The following is a 15,861-nucleotide window of genomic DNA, read 5'->3' on the forward strand; positions in this document are numbered from 1 at the left end:
AAATAAAATATGTAAGATTACCAAAATAACATTATATCTAGTTTTCAAAACATTTTTTTTTTAAAGCAAGATTAACATCTAAATTATTTCCCTTTAGAAAAGTTAAAAATTCAGGGCCTAGAAAATAGATTGACTGGTAACCAGGCTTGGATGAAAAATACTTCATGTTCATTGCCTTTCCCCATCCTCTTATGGGATCAGTAAGGAAATGGGTATTATTAAGAAACTATGTTTTGGTTCCATCAGGTCACATCTACGATTAGTTTGGAGAAGCTGTTAGGAGTGGTCCAAGATGTACTGTGTGGTTTTGAGAATGACTCCCTAAGCATTTCTGAAAGATTAAATGACTAAGATTCTATTACATAAAATTGACCCAAATTATGTAATCATATTGTGACTGTTTTCTTATTTAAGATTCTTATCAATGCTACATTAAAACAACTTGTATGAAACAAGTCTGAGAACGTGAGATCTTGACCAATTTGGAAATCTCTTCAAATGCTTTCATTAAAAACAAATTCACAAAAATTGTTTCTGGCAAGCCTGTACCTAAAGTGTACTTATTCCACCATTTACTGCATTTCCATGGAAGCTAAAGCTAATATATATATAGAAACTATTCATTCTAAAATAAAAAATGATTTTTCATCCCCTGCCCTCATTTATTTTTTTAACACCAAGACAATAAAATGGAGTTTAGGTCCCTTCAAAATCTGAAAAGCTGCAAATTCTTTCATGTCCTCCCACCCCGTCTTAATGCTAAAAGTGTGACCAAACTTGTGTCATGCTAAAACCATAATTGTTGTTTCTCTTTATCTCATAAATAGAATTCTGATTCCTGGGCCAAACTTTAACACATAGCAATCTGTCCCTTACTTAGACATTGTTAGCGCATGTTACTTTCTTATGACCAGTGTTGAATCTTTCATGGCATATTTGATGTGTGCACATTCAAACCTCATCCTTCTATAGCCCCAGCTTATAGAAAATAAGTTTCTATGTAAAATATTCTCATATTATAACCACTGATTACCACTACAAATAATAAAAAAAAATTTATTTCTTAATATGACAGCAATACAGCAAAACAAATAAACAAAACACACATTCAAAAATCAACTTATCCTTCTCCCATTTGAATGCATTTTTCCCACAGAACTTTGGACACTCTCAAGCAGAATCAATACTTAAAAAGAAAAAATTTGATATTAACTCCCCATCTTTCCCCATCTTCTGTAGATCACGTAAGTGAAAAGCCTTTTCTTTTCAGATCTGATAGTGATATTATTTTTAAATGCCTTGTTTTACCTGCCTGAGCATCTTTCAGTGGCTAAGTCCTTTAAAACAGATCTTTCTACAATCCACTATTTTGAAAGCGTTCTCAAAAAATGTTTCCCATTGATTACCTTTAAAATTCACAGCTGTCAATAGTCTGTAAATTATATGCTGTCAACAGTTTATAAATTAATCTCTATAATAACTTGTGTCACTGTTTCTATTTTCCTTAGCATAAAGGCCAAAGTCCTTAAATTATGGTCGTGTTTGTTCTGTGTTATAAACAGAATGACTATTATTCAACCTCAAGGCTATTAACTACTTTGTATTACAAGTATAAAGAATGACAATTTTCCTTAATTAACTCTAAGCAGTATAGTTACAGTCTTAATAACATTCATAACATCCATGAATAACTGACGGAGAGTATCCTTAATTCTGCCTACCAATTGAAAAAGAGAAAGCTGAAATAATGTACCAAAATTCATCAATCTAAAATCTGATACTCGTACTTAGGAAACCAATGGCATTCAATTTGAGATTAATCATACCTCACAAGTACAGTATTAAGGGTAATACCTTTCTTTTACACAAGGTACAAGCTGCTGAATTCTCATTTATGTAGTATAAATATGTAGTCTAAATAAATACTACATATTTAAATTTCTGCAAAAACAATATTTCTAGAAATGTGATTTGTCATCTAGGCATATACCACATGAAGCATGTGATTATAACTTAAAACAGACTGTTCTTACGGTAATTCTTATGAAAGTGAATCATTTTGGCAACATCAAAATGCAAAGGTTTTTTTTAAAGATTAAATTTTTGTTTGAGCCTGATAACATCCTTTAAAGAGGGTCCAAAAAAAAAAAAATCACCAAAAACTAACACCTATATACACTTCACCTCCTCAAATCATTTTTAGCTTGATTATGCAAATCAAATCTTATTTTTACAAATATTAAGAATACTTAAGAAATACTTCCCATATAAAACTTTTGACACTCAATTCATTCACAAGACTTGAATTAACAAAAGCATTATTTAACCAGAAACATGTTTTTATATATTTTTTTAATTTTATAAAAATTCTTTTTAATTGTCTATAAGTTCATGCCAGATCCAGGCATGAATGATCTGCCTTTTGGGATATGTAAAGAGTAGGAATTATCACAAAGGGAAAAATGTACAAGCAAGACATCAAACACTCAATACAATATGTCAAGGAAGTCAGGATTAACATGAGAACTATTTTTAACCAAGAAGTTGGCAGTCACTACTGTTGGCAGAACTGAAATACACTAAATTATAGAATAAGTTCACTCAAACAAAGGGAATTCTTGTCTTTCTGAAGGCTTTTTTTTTTCCTTAAAAAAAGTGTCTCATTTTTTATACCTGTACCATGCAACTGGTAAGAAAATAAAGAGAAGTTTTTAGTATTTGCATCTTCTAAACTACCACAGGAGAGGGATTATTAAAGCTCCCACCCCTCACTGGCAACTATCAGAGGTAAGCAAGGTCAACAAGTAGGAAATTTATTTCTCTGTACAAGCAGCCGCTGCTTCCTTATTGAAACCTCGGATTGACAAGTCATAGACCACTTCTTCTACTTTCTTCACATCATACTTCAGGCCATCATATCGTTTTCTCAGTGAATCATTTTTTAAGTTCAGAAGTCGGAAGCCAGAATCTAGCTCATTAATGAAAGTAGAGATATGAAGAGGACGGGCATAGTCCCCAGCAGTGACACTGTTAACTGACAGACGAGACTGTAAACAGAAAAGGGAAAAAAATTGTAATATATCATTAAAATGCTACCTTTTAGCACTACATGACTTGAAACATAATACAAAAAAAAAAGGAGGAAAGAGGATGCCTAGGTATTTCAAACGAAATTCCCACTTCCTCTATATACTGTTAAATAAATACAGATTCTCAATTAAAGTAAACCATTTGAAAATAATTTCAGCTTACTTAAGACTTGTTAAAATTTATTATAACTAAACACCTAAGATTTATCCAATCATACCTAAACTGTCTTGCAATAAAGTAGGCTGAATTATGTGTGTACCAGGATTACTGATTAAAACTCATTTATACTACTGTACAAGGCAAATGAAAATTAATAAAGACCTCGGAAGTTCAGCTGTTTTTATAAATCTAGTTAGAGATGAATAGAATTAATGAAGTCTTCTAAATAGTTCATACTGAAAAACATATTGGTATGATAAAAATAAGTCAGAAAACTATCAGTTCCTACCTTTAATATTTACCAGCTATGTGACCCTGAACTAGTCATAACTTCTCTAAGCTTCAGTTAGTTGTTCATCAGTATAATGGGAATGAAAATATTCACTATCTAACAAAAAGAACTGTTGTTGTAAACATATAAATGTTGTGATTATCACTGTACCAGTCACACAAAAGCAATAGAAAGAAAATTTTAAGAATCCAACATTAAAATTATCTTAATTTTATTGTTATAATATTAATGTAATATAATAATAAGTAATATTAACTTAAAACCAATTCTCTTCAAACCCATATTACTATGTCCTGCTAAAGATCCTCCTTCTATTAAGAAAATCTTCCTAATGATTCCAGTTCATACTAACTGCATTCTCTTTTTTGAATTTCTATCACATTTATAGTCTTTACCCTACCCTATAAGGTACATTTGATGACATCCTCTCTTGCCAACAATATTTCATGCATTTAAATGTTTTTCCCATAATTAGACTGTATCTTAAGGAAGGAAATCACATCTCAGAGTATTGTCTACATTATAACACTCATTTGGTATTACCTTGTGGTTAATTAACTTTTCATATGTTTATCCAATAGATCATATATTACTTGAGAGCATGGATATATTGCATGTATCTCTGAAAAGATCTGGCATAGTGCTTGGTACATAATTTTAACTCAGTAATTATTCAATGAGGGCTGTGGAAATATATATGTTCCATAAACATTTGTTGGATGATAGGAGACTTAATATGCTAACAATATTAAGTATTCACTGACTATCCTTTGATAGTTCAAAAAGCTGATTTTTTAAAAAGACAAATTAGTGTTCTCTTACCAGTTCACTAGCAAGAATTAGCACTCCAGAGAGATAGTCTTCAATATCCAAATGAAATCCTCTTTCTCGATCAGGTTCAACTAAAAAATGTCACATTAAAGTAAGGTTATGCTCCAAATATAATTTGGTTCCAATATAATAGCACATTCAAATTATCCCCTCTCCACAGTACTCATTAATTGGGGAAGAGATTAACAAGTTATAATGCATGAATGTTATAAAGGGGTAGTTTAAAAGAAACCTGGCAAGATTTCTATGACCTGATGCAGAATGAAAAGAATAGAACCAGAACACTTTAAACAATAACACTATTGCAAAGACAAAAAACTTCAAAAAAGACTTAGGATTTATGATCAACACAACGACCCACCAAGATTCCAGAAAACTCAAGAGGAAACATGTGATGGACCATAATATGATGGACTCAGGGTACAGAGGGAGACACATCTTCCTGGGACCATGACCAATGAGGGAATGTTTTGCTTGACTATGCACATTCATTACAAGAGGCTTTTTCTTTTTTTTTCTCAGGGGCTGGCTAACCAGACCCAATATAATGTGAAAAGATGTCTGTTATAACTTAGCTAATGTTATAAAGTGTTATAAAAAATAAGATGGAGAGACATAATAGATTTTTCTGAATTGAGATTTTTTTTAATTAATTTTTTAAAATGTCCCTCAAGTCAGCTGTGAACATGACAAATTAAACTATTCAATCATGTCCAAGTTTTTTTTTTCTTCCTCAAAAATAAATACCAAGGTGTCTTTCCTTGAAAACATTTTTAAAAATTACCTCCTCCCAAATTACATAGATCATTATTAATTTAAATTTAAGAACAAACTTACTGCCAAGTATTTCTGTAACTGCTTCTCGGGTCACAAGTGTTTCTGTTTCCAAGTACACAACAAATGCTGCCAGGAAGACCAAGCGTTGCAATACAAACCGCCAATGCTCATGAAATCTACAGTGAAATAAGCATATAAGAACTGAACCAGCTACGCCCAGAGAAAAAACTCTGGGAGATGACTAAAAACCATTACATTGAATTCCCAATCCCTATATTTATGCACACCTGCATTTTTGATTTCCTTCACAAGCTAATTGTACAATATTTCAGAGTCTGATTCTTTTTGTACAGCAAAATAACGTTTTGGTCATGTATACTTATTGTGTATCTAATTTATATTTTAATATATTTAACATCTACTGGTCATCCTGCCATCTAGGGGAGGGGGTGGGGGGTAAGAGGTGAAAAATTGGAACAAGAGGTTTGGCAATTGTTAATGCTGTAAAGTTACCCATGCATATATCCTGTAAATAAAAGGCTATTAAATAAAAAAATAAAAGAAAGAAGCATATAAATTAAAACTTGTGCAAATTAGAAAAATTCCATTCCCACCTCAAGTTATCTTCTTGTTCGTCATTACTGTAGCCAAATTAGAAATGCTTTCTAAGAAATGTCTGGGAGTTTGTGGAACTGGGCTCTCATCCTAGCTGTCATAGCTCTGTCTTGTAAATTCAAACAAGTAAACTAATTTCACTTGTTTTCAACCATCTTTACCTGAAACATGAGGCTCAAACAGATCACCCAAATGTTCCTCACTACGCAGATTCTGCAATATTTGTCTTTCTTAAAAATTAATGGAAATTGAAACAGCTGAATTCTAAAATTTTGGCTAAATGTCACCAGACTCTCACATAGAATAAGTCTATAAAATAAAATACTATTTCGTTTCTTCAAAAAAAGTCTATAAGATAAAGACTTTATTATTTCATTTCAGCTTTAAATATAAAAGGCCAATCCCTCCCATCTGTTACCTGACTCCTCAGCACAGTGTCTGCAGAGTTTCAGGTGTAGCTTACTAATAACATCAATGAGACATTCTCTAGTTTGGTTTTCTACAAAACACATTAAATTTCTCACAAACCTGTAGTACTGTTCAGCAGGGAACTTGGTCTTCAGAGATGTGAGCTGTGTTTTTACTGTGTCAAAATGTTCTCGAGCTTTCAGACATTTCTTTGGAACTGATCGTAAAAAGATGATCAAAATTAAGAAATGAAGGCAAGACTGAATATCACATAAGGTTCTAGCCTAAATTGTCTCCATATGTAAAGCACCTGGAAACAAAGCAACATATTTTTTGCTTCAGAACCATTGTTAATATACATTTCTACTACCTCAACTGTGTCTGAAAAGGATAACCTTGACTTTCAAAGTGATAGTGACTAACCAATTTAAAAACAGACATAGAAAACTAGTCTATGTCCAAATTGGAAAATGAGGGGAATATGAGGATTAAGGAAAAGATATGTTGAGGAGACAAAAGTTTTCCTCAGAAAGATGCAAACTACCCTTGATATTATTTTTCATACTATTAATTATGATAACTATGATAACTAACATCACCTTATATTGAGTCTTATCAGCCAGCCCCTTTCCTTCAATGAGCCAGTGGTTACCAATGTCATCAACAAATGCAGGAAAAAGGATTATAATAAACTACATTTCAACTACGTGGGCTCATGCTATGCATAAGGATCTTCAGTTTGACTTTTGACACAAATTTGCTTCTAATTCATGGAGTTGATTGTAAAACCCTTGAATCAGAAACAATACTTATTACCTTTAGTTTATAAATACAAACCACAGCACACTCAACTAGGGACACTATAAAACAAAAGAATTAAATTATAACTCTCAAATGCCACAGGCATACTTTTAGTGGAATTTCATCATAGGATTTTTAAATAACAAATTATATAATACAGATATTCAAAGTCATTTAAAGATACAAACCAACCTTAGAATTCAGTAAACCTAAAAAATAAATAGCAACTTACTTCTTCAATCCATAAACAACATCATTAAAAGCAAAATGGTCATTTTAAACAGAAAATACAAGGCCATACATGTGTACAATGTGTGAATTACAATCACTGGCTGGAAATGCACATACTGTAGAAGCAATGATCTCTCTACTATCAATATCAAAACAAATATGAACTCACTATCCTGAAATCCAGCACCTTGATGTACCCCTTGAAGCAAAGTTAAAATTTCTCGGGCTGTCTGCTCTAAACTCTGCACAACTTTCCGGATTTCCTGAGGGAAGAGAATGAAAGATTAAATTATTAAATAACTTTAATATAATCTCTAGCACCACAAGTTTAAACTCATAAAGCTTTAGCTTTTCACACTTCCCACTAAAAATACCACCCACTTAATTAATATTCAAATGAAAAAACCTGTAAAGTTCAAATCATTATCACTTGTTCCCACATCCTAAATAAATCGAATATTAAAAGTCCTATAATTGCTTAAAAAAAAATCCACTTTTCTGCATTTTTCATTCACAGCAGCCATCAAAACTTTTTAAATCGAATATTAAAAGTCCTATAATTGCTTAAAAAAAAAAATCCACTTTTCTGCATTTTTCATTCACAGCAGCCATCAAAACTTTTTAAATCGAATATTAAAAGTCCTATAATTGCTTAAAAAAAAAAATCCACTTTTCTGCATTTTTCATTCACAGCAGCCATCAAAACTTTTTAAAGGCCCATTACCTTAATAAACAAAAACTTAGACTATAAAATTAAATCGGGGTGGAAGAGGGAGGGGGATCATTAGGGAAAGAAAAGATGGTTCCACTGAATTGACTCAAATAGAGGCAAAGCCCACATTCTCTCCCTATTTTGTAAATTTTTACACGATGCCGTCCTCGGTGTAATGTTTTCCAAGAACATTGACCACAAAAATCTAAATCTCCCGGGATTTGGACTATTTAGATGACTGGGAATCAGACTGGACTTTAGCCCTTTCTTTGCCACCCCCACTCCCCAAATCCCAACACTCTCTAATCTTCCTTTTCTGCTCCGAGCAGCACGAAGAGCAATGGATTTGGAGTCAAAGGATGTATTTACTACGAATAGAACCCCAGGCGAGTCACACTCCCCTCGCTAGGTCTCTGTTTACCCGTATCTGCGAAATTATTAGATCGGACTAAATAAAATAAGTGCTCTTCCACCCCTACGCTCATTATGATCATTGCCACGATGCTGCAGGTGCACGTTTCGGGTTCTAGAAACCAGATGTTCAGGTAAAGAAGCTAGAATGAGTAACTAAATCTAACAAAATCTCCTGGATGAGGCGCAGGACTGGCCTGCGATTTTCTCAGGAGCAGCAAAGCCGGGGGGGCGGGGCCCGAGCGCAGGCCCGCAAGAAGCCGCAGGGAAAGCGCCGGAGCTCCCCAGGACGAGGAGAGCGGGGAGGGAGGGGGAGAGGAAAGGCCCGAGGGACAAAGGTTTAACGAGGCTGGGGTTGGGGGGAGGGGGGGGCGGAGGGGAAGAGGCCGAGCGTTAAACCCGGGGGAAGCCTCGCCTCTCGGATGTCCTGCTCAGCAGCCAGGAATCCCTGCAGTTCGATGAAGATCTCGCTCACAGACATGCTGTTGAAGGTAGAGGGGAACACTGATTACGAGAGGGCTACAGAGCTAATAGAAAGGAGTCTAGTTTATAAAACAACTACAGAAAATCTGCCGCCCAGACTCCCGCTTTTCACGCCCACGAGTCCGTCGTCGCAGCCGTCGCAGGGGTCCTCGCTGACCCCTCGGCGCGCCGGGGACAGCGAGAGGCTGCCCTCCGCGCTGCCTGATATTGATATCCGTTCGTTTCCCGGACTATGAAAGCGATTCTTGCCGCTGCTAGGGGTCTGGCCACATCCTAGAGCGCTTCCCGATGAGGTGGTGGGGATGCTAAGCGACTACAGAGATGGGAGTTGTTGTCCGAGGATTTTGAACAGGCACTATTTTAGGCGCCCTGAAGAGTAGCGCGCCCCGCTCCCCCCCCTCCGGCACATGGTCCTATGGGAGGGAGGAGGGAGGAGGGAGGAGGGAGGAGGGAGGAGGGAGGAGGGAGGAGGGAGGAGGGAGGAGGGAGGAGGGAGGAGGGAGGAGGGAGGACCAGTATTTGAGGCATCCTTAGCAATTATTCCAGCAGCTTTTTAAAAAAAAAAAAAAATCACAAGCAGTACTAGCTTTTATTGTAGGCACGAATCAGAGTAATAGCGTTTCTCCTGATAGTGAAGTAAAAAGTGGAAAACTTCTGTGACTTCAAAATATTTTTCGATGGAATAATAAATTAAATTGGTTTTTATAGCGATGTCATTTCAATAATACAGTAATAAAAGCACTAAGAGATTGGAGGAAAGAACATCCAAATTAAGTATCTATTAAGCTCTCGCAATGTGCTGGGTACTGAACTAAACACTTGAGATGCAAATAAAAGCAGGAAGAAAGCGCCAGCCCTAAGAGCTTACACTCTAATGGTAAAAGAAGCAGGCAGGGGTGAGCGGGAATGTTGGCAAAGTCTGGAAACACAAGTGCTCATTCTGGAGAGGAAGAAAGATATGGCTGCTGACCTGAGAGAGAACCTTAAAATGAGAATTCTGGGAGGAAGCAGCCAGTCGGAGGAAGTGTGAGAAGGCCAGAAGGGAGGAAGCTTCTGTAAGGGAAATTAGTGGAAAGGCCAGAATGTTAAAGGGATGAATGTACCGTTATATCCAATGCTTATTCTAAATCAAAGTATAAATGGGAATGCAGAGCAAAAATAAATTTTAAAATCACAAAAAGTCTCCTCTATTCCCCCACGATAGAATTTCTAGATTAAGTTTCATAGTTTTTAGGCAATAAGAATCATAGATACTGAACTGTCAGAATTATCACACACTCTAAATTAAGAGGAATTTAGTGTTTATGGTACTTGAGCATTTGAAAGTCTTACTACATCTTTTAAATGATTGGGGAAAGATGAAAACCAGTAACAGGCAAATTTTAAACTCCCAGATGGAAGAAATAATTTTAATGCCCTAAAAAAATTAAAAAATAAAATCTACAATGAGTCCTGTCTTATGTCATCATGCTGGGCAAGTCCTTTAACTTCTTTGGACCTGAGTTTCCACAATTGTAAAATGAAGGGGTTGTTGCTGACTTTAGGTCTTTTCCAGCTCTAAATTGTTAGGGGAGAAATTTCTCCTGAGTCTATGTAGTGCATAATGGATGCTAAAATATATATTTACCGCAAAAGAGAAATTATAGAATCAAGAAAAAAACTCAAACTATGCGCAAGGTTATTAAACTGTGCATATCCTTGATCCAGCAGTGTTTCTACTGGACTTGTATCCCAAAGAGATCTTAAAGCAGGGAAAGGGACCCACAGTTTGTGGCAGCCCTTTTTATAGTGCCAAGAAACTAGAAACTATGTGGATGCCCATCAATTGGAGAATGGTTGAATAAATTATGGTATATGAATGTTTTGGAATATTATTGTTCTGTAAGAAACAATCAGCAGATGATTTCAGAAAAGCCTGGAGAGACTTATATTAACTAATGCTAAGTGAAGTTTATTATACACAGCAACAGCAAAATTATACGATGATCAATTCTGATGAACTTGGCCCTTCTCAACAATGAAACAATTCAGGCCAGTGTCAAGATTTTGTGATGAGAGCCATCTACACCCAGTGAGAGGACTGTGGGAACTGAGTCTGGACCACAACATAGCATTTTCACTTCTTTTATTGTTGTTTGCTTGAATTTTATTTTTTTCCTTTTTAATCTGATTTTCTTATGCAACAAAATGATTAAATAAATATGTATGCCTATATTTGATTTACATATATATTTCCCATGTTTAACATACTCTGGATTACTTGCCATCTAGAGAAGGGGTTGAGGGGAAGGAGGGAATTGGAACACAAGGTTTTTCAAGGGTCACTGGTGAAAAATTATCCTTATATATGTTTTAAAAACAAAAAACTTCAATAAAAAAAAAGAAAAAATTTAGGTTTTATTATCAAACATGCATAAATTCACATCTCACCAAAAAAATCTGAACAACCATTAGGATTCTAAGGTCTCTTATAGCAAAATTATGTCAGAGTGACAGAAATAATTATATATTGTGATCTAGGATATTTATCTCTTAAAGAAAAGATAATCTGATGTTTCCTTCAATGTTGTGAAAGCTGAATAAACTTAAGAGTCATAATTTCATAACTAACATATACAGGTAAACTCATTATTTTTTTCCCTGTTTTTTTGTCTTTGAATCCTCCCCAGTATTTCAGCCAATGTCAGGACAAATATTTAAATTCTTGGTTGATTCAGTGAATTCAAAATCTTTTATTGAGATGGATATTTCCTCCAACAGTGCAAATAGAGGTCATTCATTTTATTTTATAGATAGGAAACTAAAGACCAAAGAGAATAAGGTATTTAATCAAGATCACTCAGTTAAGTGGCAGAGCAGTGATTTGGTTTTCTGAATCTCAAGTTAGCATTATGTTCACTAGAGCAGCAGCTCTCCAAGTGGGGTCTAGAGACAACTAGGAGTCAATCAAGCAATTGATCAATCCATCAATAAACATTTATTAAGCATCTACTATGTATTGGCACTGTGTTAAGTGATACAAAAAGAGACAAAAGGCATTTCTTATCCTCAAATAGTTTAAAATCTGAAGAGAAGACTGTGGCCCCAAAAATGTCTAATCTGCAAGAAATTCTGAGTCAGAGTGCTGACTCAATAATCATTTATTAAAGGATGATGGTATACTTTAATGAGTGAGACCTCATATCTTCCTGATGATCTAAGATACCTCATTGTCCTCAGAGCCTTACTTTTTTGATACCAAGATTCACAGGAGAGAAAAAGTAAACTACAATCTCCAGGAGGGCCAGAAATGATGTAACCATACATGTGATCACAGGATAGGTAAGGCAAGGGGTCATTACTAAGTGCTCCTAAGATAGGTGCTTTCTCATGTTGTTTGGGGCTTTGTGTATCACTTAAGGGGGGGGGGAGGGGGCAAAATAAGGTGGGATACTTTCTATGTCATATGAGGACATTCCATCCATGCTGGCTTGGCCACAGTGATTAAGCAAAAGAGGATGGAGGTCCAGATACTTACCATCTTCTTACCCATGTTGGTCTTTGTCCCACAGGACTAAAGGTAGAGTCAGCATTCTTGTATTTACCCAAGTGAACTTTATAACAGGTTAATGAAGTATGAACTTAGAGCTTGGAGTTTAAAGTTTGGAGGCTTATCTTATCTGATTATCCCTAAATATATATGTGTGTATATATATTTATATAAAATTCCTATACTAATATTAGTCATTGGCTTTCATCTTTCCACAATCATTTAAAAGATATGATAAGATCTTGAAATGGGTCAAATCAATAAAACATCACTAATGAGGTTCTTCTTAACTTAAAATTTGTTGAATATCCTTTAAACCCTGTAGTGTTCTGGTTAGCTTTCTGGAAGTCTTGGGCCCAGCCTTTGTTTCAGCAGATGAATCACCATGAATATCCAGAGATAAAGTCCAAAAGTCTTTATTGTCTCCTTCACAGTCTGTCTCCTTGCCTGGAGCTCGGCTAACTTTCTGGAGGCCCTCCCAAACAGGTCTTGGTTCAGTAGAAGAATGCAGAACAGCCACCACAACGGTCTGTTTTGAAGTCTCTTTCTGGCTCAGTTTGTCCCCAGTTTATATGCTCTATAATCATTACATCATTACAGTATACTGAGTATAAACCAATCATTATATCACTAGGGAACCATTATTTGTTGTAAGATTAAATCAATCATACTGAACTAGAGGACTCAAATGCTAAACTAGATAACCATTGTCTTACTGAGCCTTAAGTATATTTCTCCAAAGTTCCTGCCCTTTACAAAACCCAAATAACTCTGGCTCTCATTGACTAGCCAACAATAGATCCCAGTTCAAACCTCTCAAGAGAGAATCTGAAAGCTGATGAGATCCCCAAGCAAAGTAGAATAAAGGGAGAAAAGAGCCCAGGACAGAGGAATCTATGGGACATCTACTATTGATCTAGAGGAGAATCCAACAAAAGAGTCATGATTGGTCAGATAGATGAAGAAAACCAGAAAGGTAATGCCCTAAAAACCTAGAGAAAAGAGACTATCAGTGATCAAAAATGTCAGCAGCTACAGAAAGGTCAAAGAGAATGAGGATTTTGAAGAGGTCATATTTAACAAACTAAGAAACCATTAGTAATTTTGGAGAAGGTAAGAAGTCATATTATAAGTTGTCAAGAACAGAGTAAAAGAACAAAAAGTGGAAGCACTTATTATAGAGTTTGGCTACAAAGGGCAAAAAAATTTAGGATAATAAATAGCAGGGATGGAAGGATCAAGTGAGAGGAGACAGCTTTTTGCAGGCAGTAGAAAATGAGCCAGTAGAGAGGGAAAGACTGAAAATCAAAGAATTTGATGATAGAGAGGACAGTCTATTGGAGGAGATTAGACAAAATGGGATCACAAATAAGTAGAGGGGTTAGCCTTGGTAGGGAGTAAGATTTCATTATGTGGAACAAGTGGAGGAGATAGTGGCAGAAGATATCAGAGTGATAGGAGAAAGAAAGAAGGAGTTCATAGTGAATGACCTCAGTTTTTTTCTGTAAAATGAGGTAGATTCCCAGTTGAGAGATTGTTGTTTGTTCTACCAGTTTTGAAGAAACCCTGACATCAGGGAGATGATGCCATGACATGCAAATGAATTAGAGTTAGGTGAGGGAGGCTGTGCAAGGTCCCCTGCTTCCCTCTCCTCTCCAGAGCCATCTAGAGTGGCCAGATATAGATCAGAAGGACTGGAGGTGGCCCTGGATTCAGTGGGAGACCTTGACTTTTTAAATTTTTAAATAAAGATCTTGAACAGGTCTCAATTTGACTGAGGTAGTGCCCACCAATGATTAAGGCTAGATAATAAATGAAGCAGAGAATGGCCTTTCACCTAGTTTAAAAAAAAAAAAATTAGCAATCTGATAGGGAAAGACTCTCAAGATTTCTGGCCAAAACAAACAATTGCAATTTACATTGACTCTGAGCATGCCCAAATAATGACTTAGGGTCTTGGCCTGAGCTCTATTGTTTGGATTAAAGGCCTCTTGAGTCCTAGTCCTTAAACCCCAAAATATGTTGTAAGGTTTCAATGATCAAAATTTATATTTTGGGCAGGGCACCTACTGGTATGGGTATGGTAATTCATGTGGACCGAGGTAAGGGTAGAGAAGAAAGAAAAGAAAAGCTGACAGCGTGGGAGGAGGAAGGAGCCATAGGAGTTTTGTGGAGGGATAAAAAGGTTTGGAAGAGTTGCTCTGGAAAGAAAGGATAGCAAATTGGTAAGGGAAGTATTGTAGGATTGCCTCACAGCAGTAAGGGCCCTGTTGAGGTTATGTAACAAGTCTGTATTAGACTCAATCACAACAGTTGCATGATTTTCTCCACCTTCATTTAGCAGCACATATATAGTTAAAAATGGGGGGAATGATACAAGGCTGAGGCTTGGCTAGGTAGAATGATTGGTGATATGATAGGGGATTAGAGATTCAAGCGAGGAGGGCAAGGTAGGATTGAATTGGTTCAATAGATGGGAAGAAGAGGAAAGAGTGGCTAATTGGAGGAAGATGGCCTGAGAATTAAGGGGTCAAAGGATTAGAGGTCATAGTATAGATGAGGAGTAGGATTATGTAAAGGAAAATAGATTATGTATGCTTGAATAGGAGAATACACAATTCTTTAACTGGGAGGTAGTTTATGGTTGATAATAACATCTTATTTTTGCATATTGGGAAGGTGGGATGGAGAAATCAGGAGACAAGATTTAATTAGGTTGAGGAATTAAGTGCTTTTAGGGTATTTAAGGGAGAACCAATATGTATGACAATGACCCCGGGTATGAGGACAGGAATTGGGAAAGAGAAAAATTCTAAGGCAAGTATTGAAGTCAGTGAGGAAAAAAGGAGAGTGACCTGGACAGCTACCAGGTCATTAGGTGGATCTGAATAGCATAAACTTCAAAGGAAGAGAGATTATTGGGTATTGAAAGAGGAGAACCTGGAAGTGACATTGGGGAGCAAGGAATATTCCAATTCCCTCTCCCAACAACGAGCACAGAAGAATGAAAAGTGTGACCAGAGACCCTGATCTAAAATCTGAAAATTGTTTTATAGTTAATTATATATATTTATATTTAGGACTCAAGGAAAGTAATGTGATTTTCAAACTTTTTCAGATGATTAATTGCATTAGAAAGGTCAAAAAGTGGCAAGAGAAATTCAAAGAGGAAAAGATAAAGTTTTGAATGGAAGGATAGCATCTATAAAGTATTTTATAAGTTTTCATGTGCTACCTGCATTTTTGATTTCCTTCACAAGCTAATTGTACAATATTTCAGAGTCCGATTCTTTTTGTACAGCAAAATAACGTTTTGGTCATGTATACTTATTGTGTATCTAAGTTATATTTTAATGTATTTAACATCTACTGGACATCCTGCCATCTGGGGGAGGGGGTGGGGGTAAGAGGTGAAAAATTGGAACAAGAGGTTTGGCAATTGTTAATCCTGTAAAGTTACCCATGCATATAACCTGTAAATAAAAGGCTATTAAATAAAAAAAATTTTAAAAAAAAGTTTTC

At 35.7% G+C, this 15,861-nt stretch overlaps 1 protein-coding gene across 1 annotated transcript; it reads right to left on the minus strand.

Annotated features, from left to right (window-relative positions):
• Window positions 1-1,036: 1,036 nt before the first annotated feature.
• Window positions 1,037-8,971, minus strand: TSN (translin). The gene is made up of 6 exons (XM_003763775.4): window positions 8,743-8,971; window positions 7,374-7,467; window positions 6,293-6,389; window positions 5,210-5,325; window positions 4,364-4,443; window positions 1,037-3,047 (listed from the first exon to the last, which is right to left on the minus strand). Exons 1-6 carry the CDS (start codon window positions 8,806-8,808, stop codon window positions 2,814-2,816), a joined length of 687 nt encoding a protein of 228 aa, XP_003763823.1. The 5' UTR covers window positions 8,809-8,971; the 3' UTR covers window positions 1,037-2,813.
• Window positions 8,972-15,861: the final 6,890 nt, after the last annotated feature.

Source organism: Sarcophilus harrisii, chromosome 3 (assembly GCF_902635505.1).
Source record: "Sarcophilus harrisii chromosome 3, mSarHar1.11, whole genome shotgun sequence".
NCBI lineage: Eukaryota > Metazoa > Chordata > Mammalia > Dasyuromorphia > Dasyuridae > Sarcophilus > Sarcophilus harrisii.

Coding starts and splice junctions, on each gene's coding strand:
- TSN (XM_003763775.4), bottom strand. CDS start 8,808: ATGTCTGTGAGCGAGATCTTCATCGAACTGCAGGGATTCCTGGCTGCT. Junction 5,326..6,292: donor CCTGCTGAACAGTACTACAG/GTTTGTGAGAAA, acceptor ATTTCACTGTAG/ATTTCATGAGCATTGGCGGT. Junction 3,048..4,363: donor TAATTCTTGCTAGTGAACTG/GTAAGAGAACAC, acceptor TTCTGTTTACAG/TCTCGTCTGTCAGTTAACAG.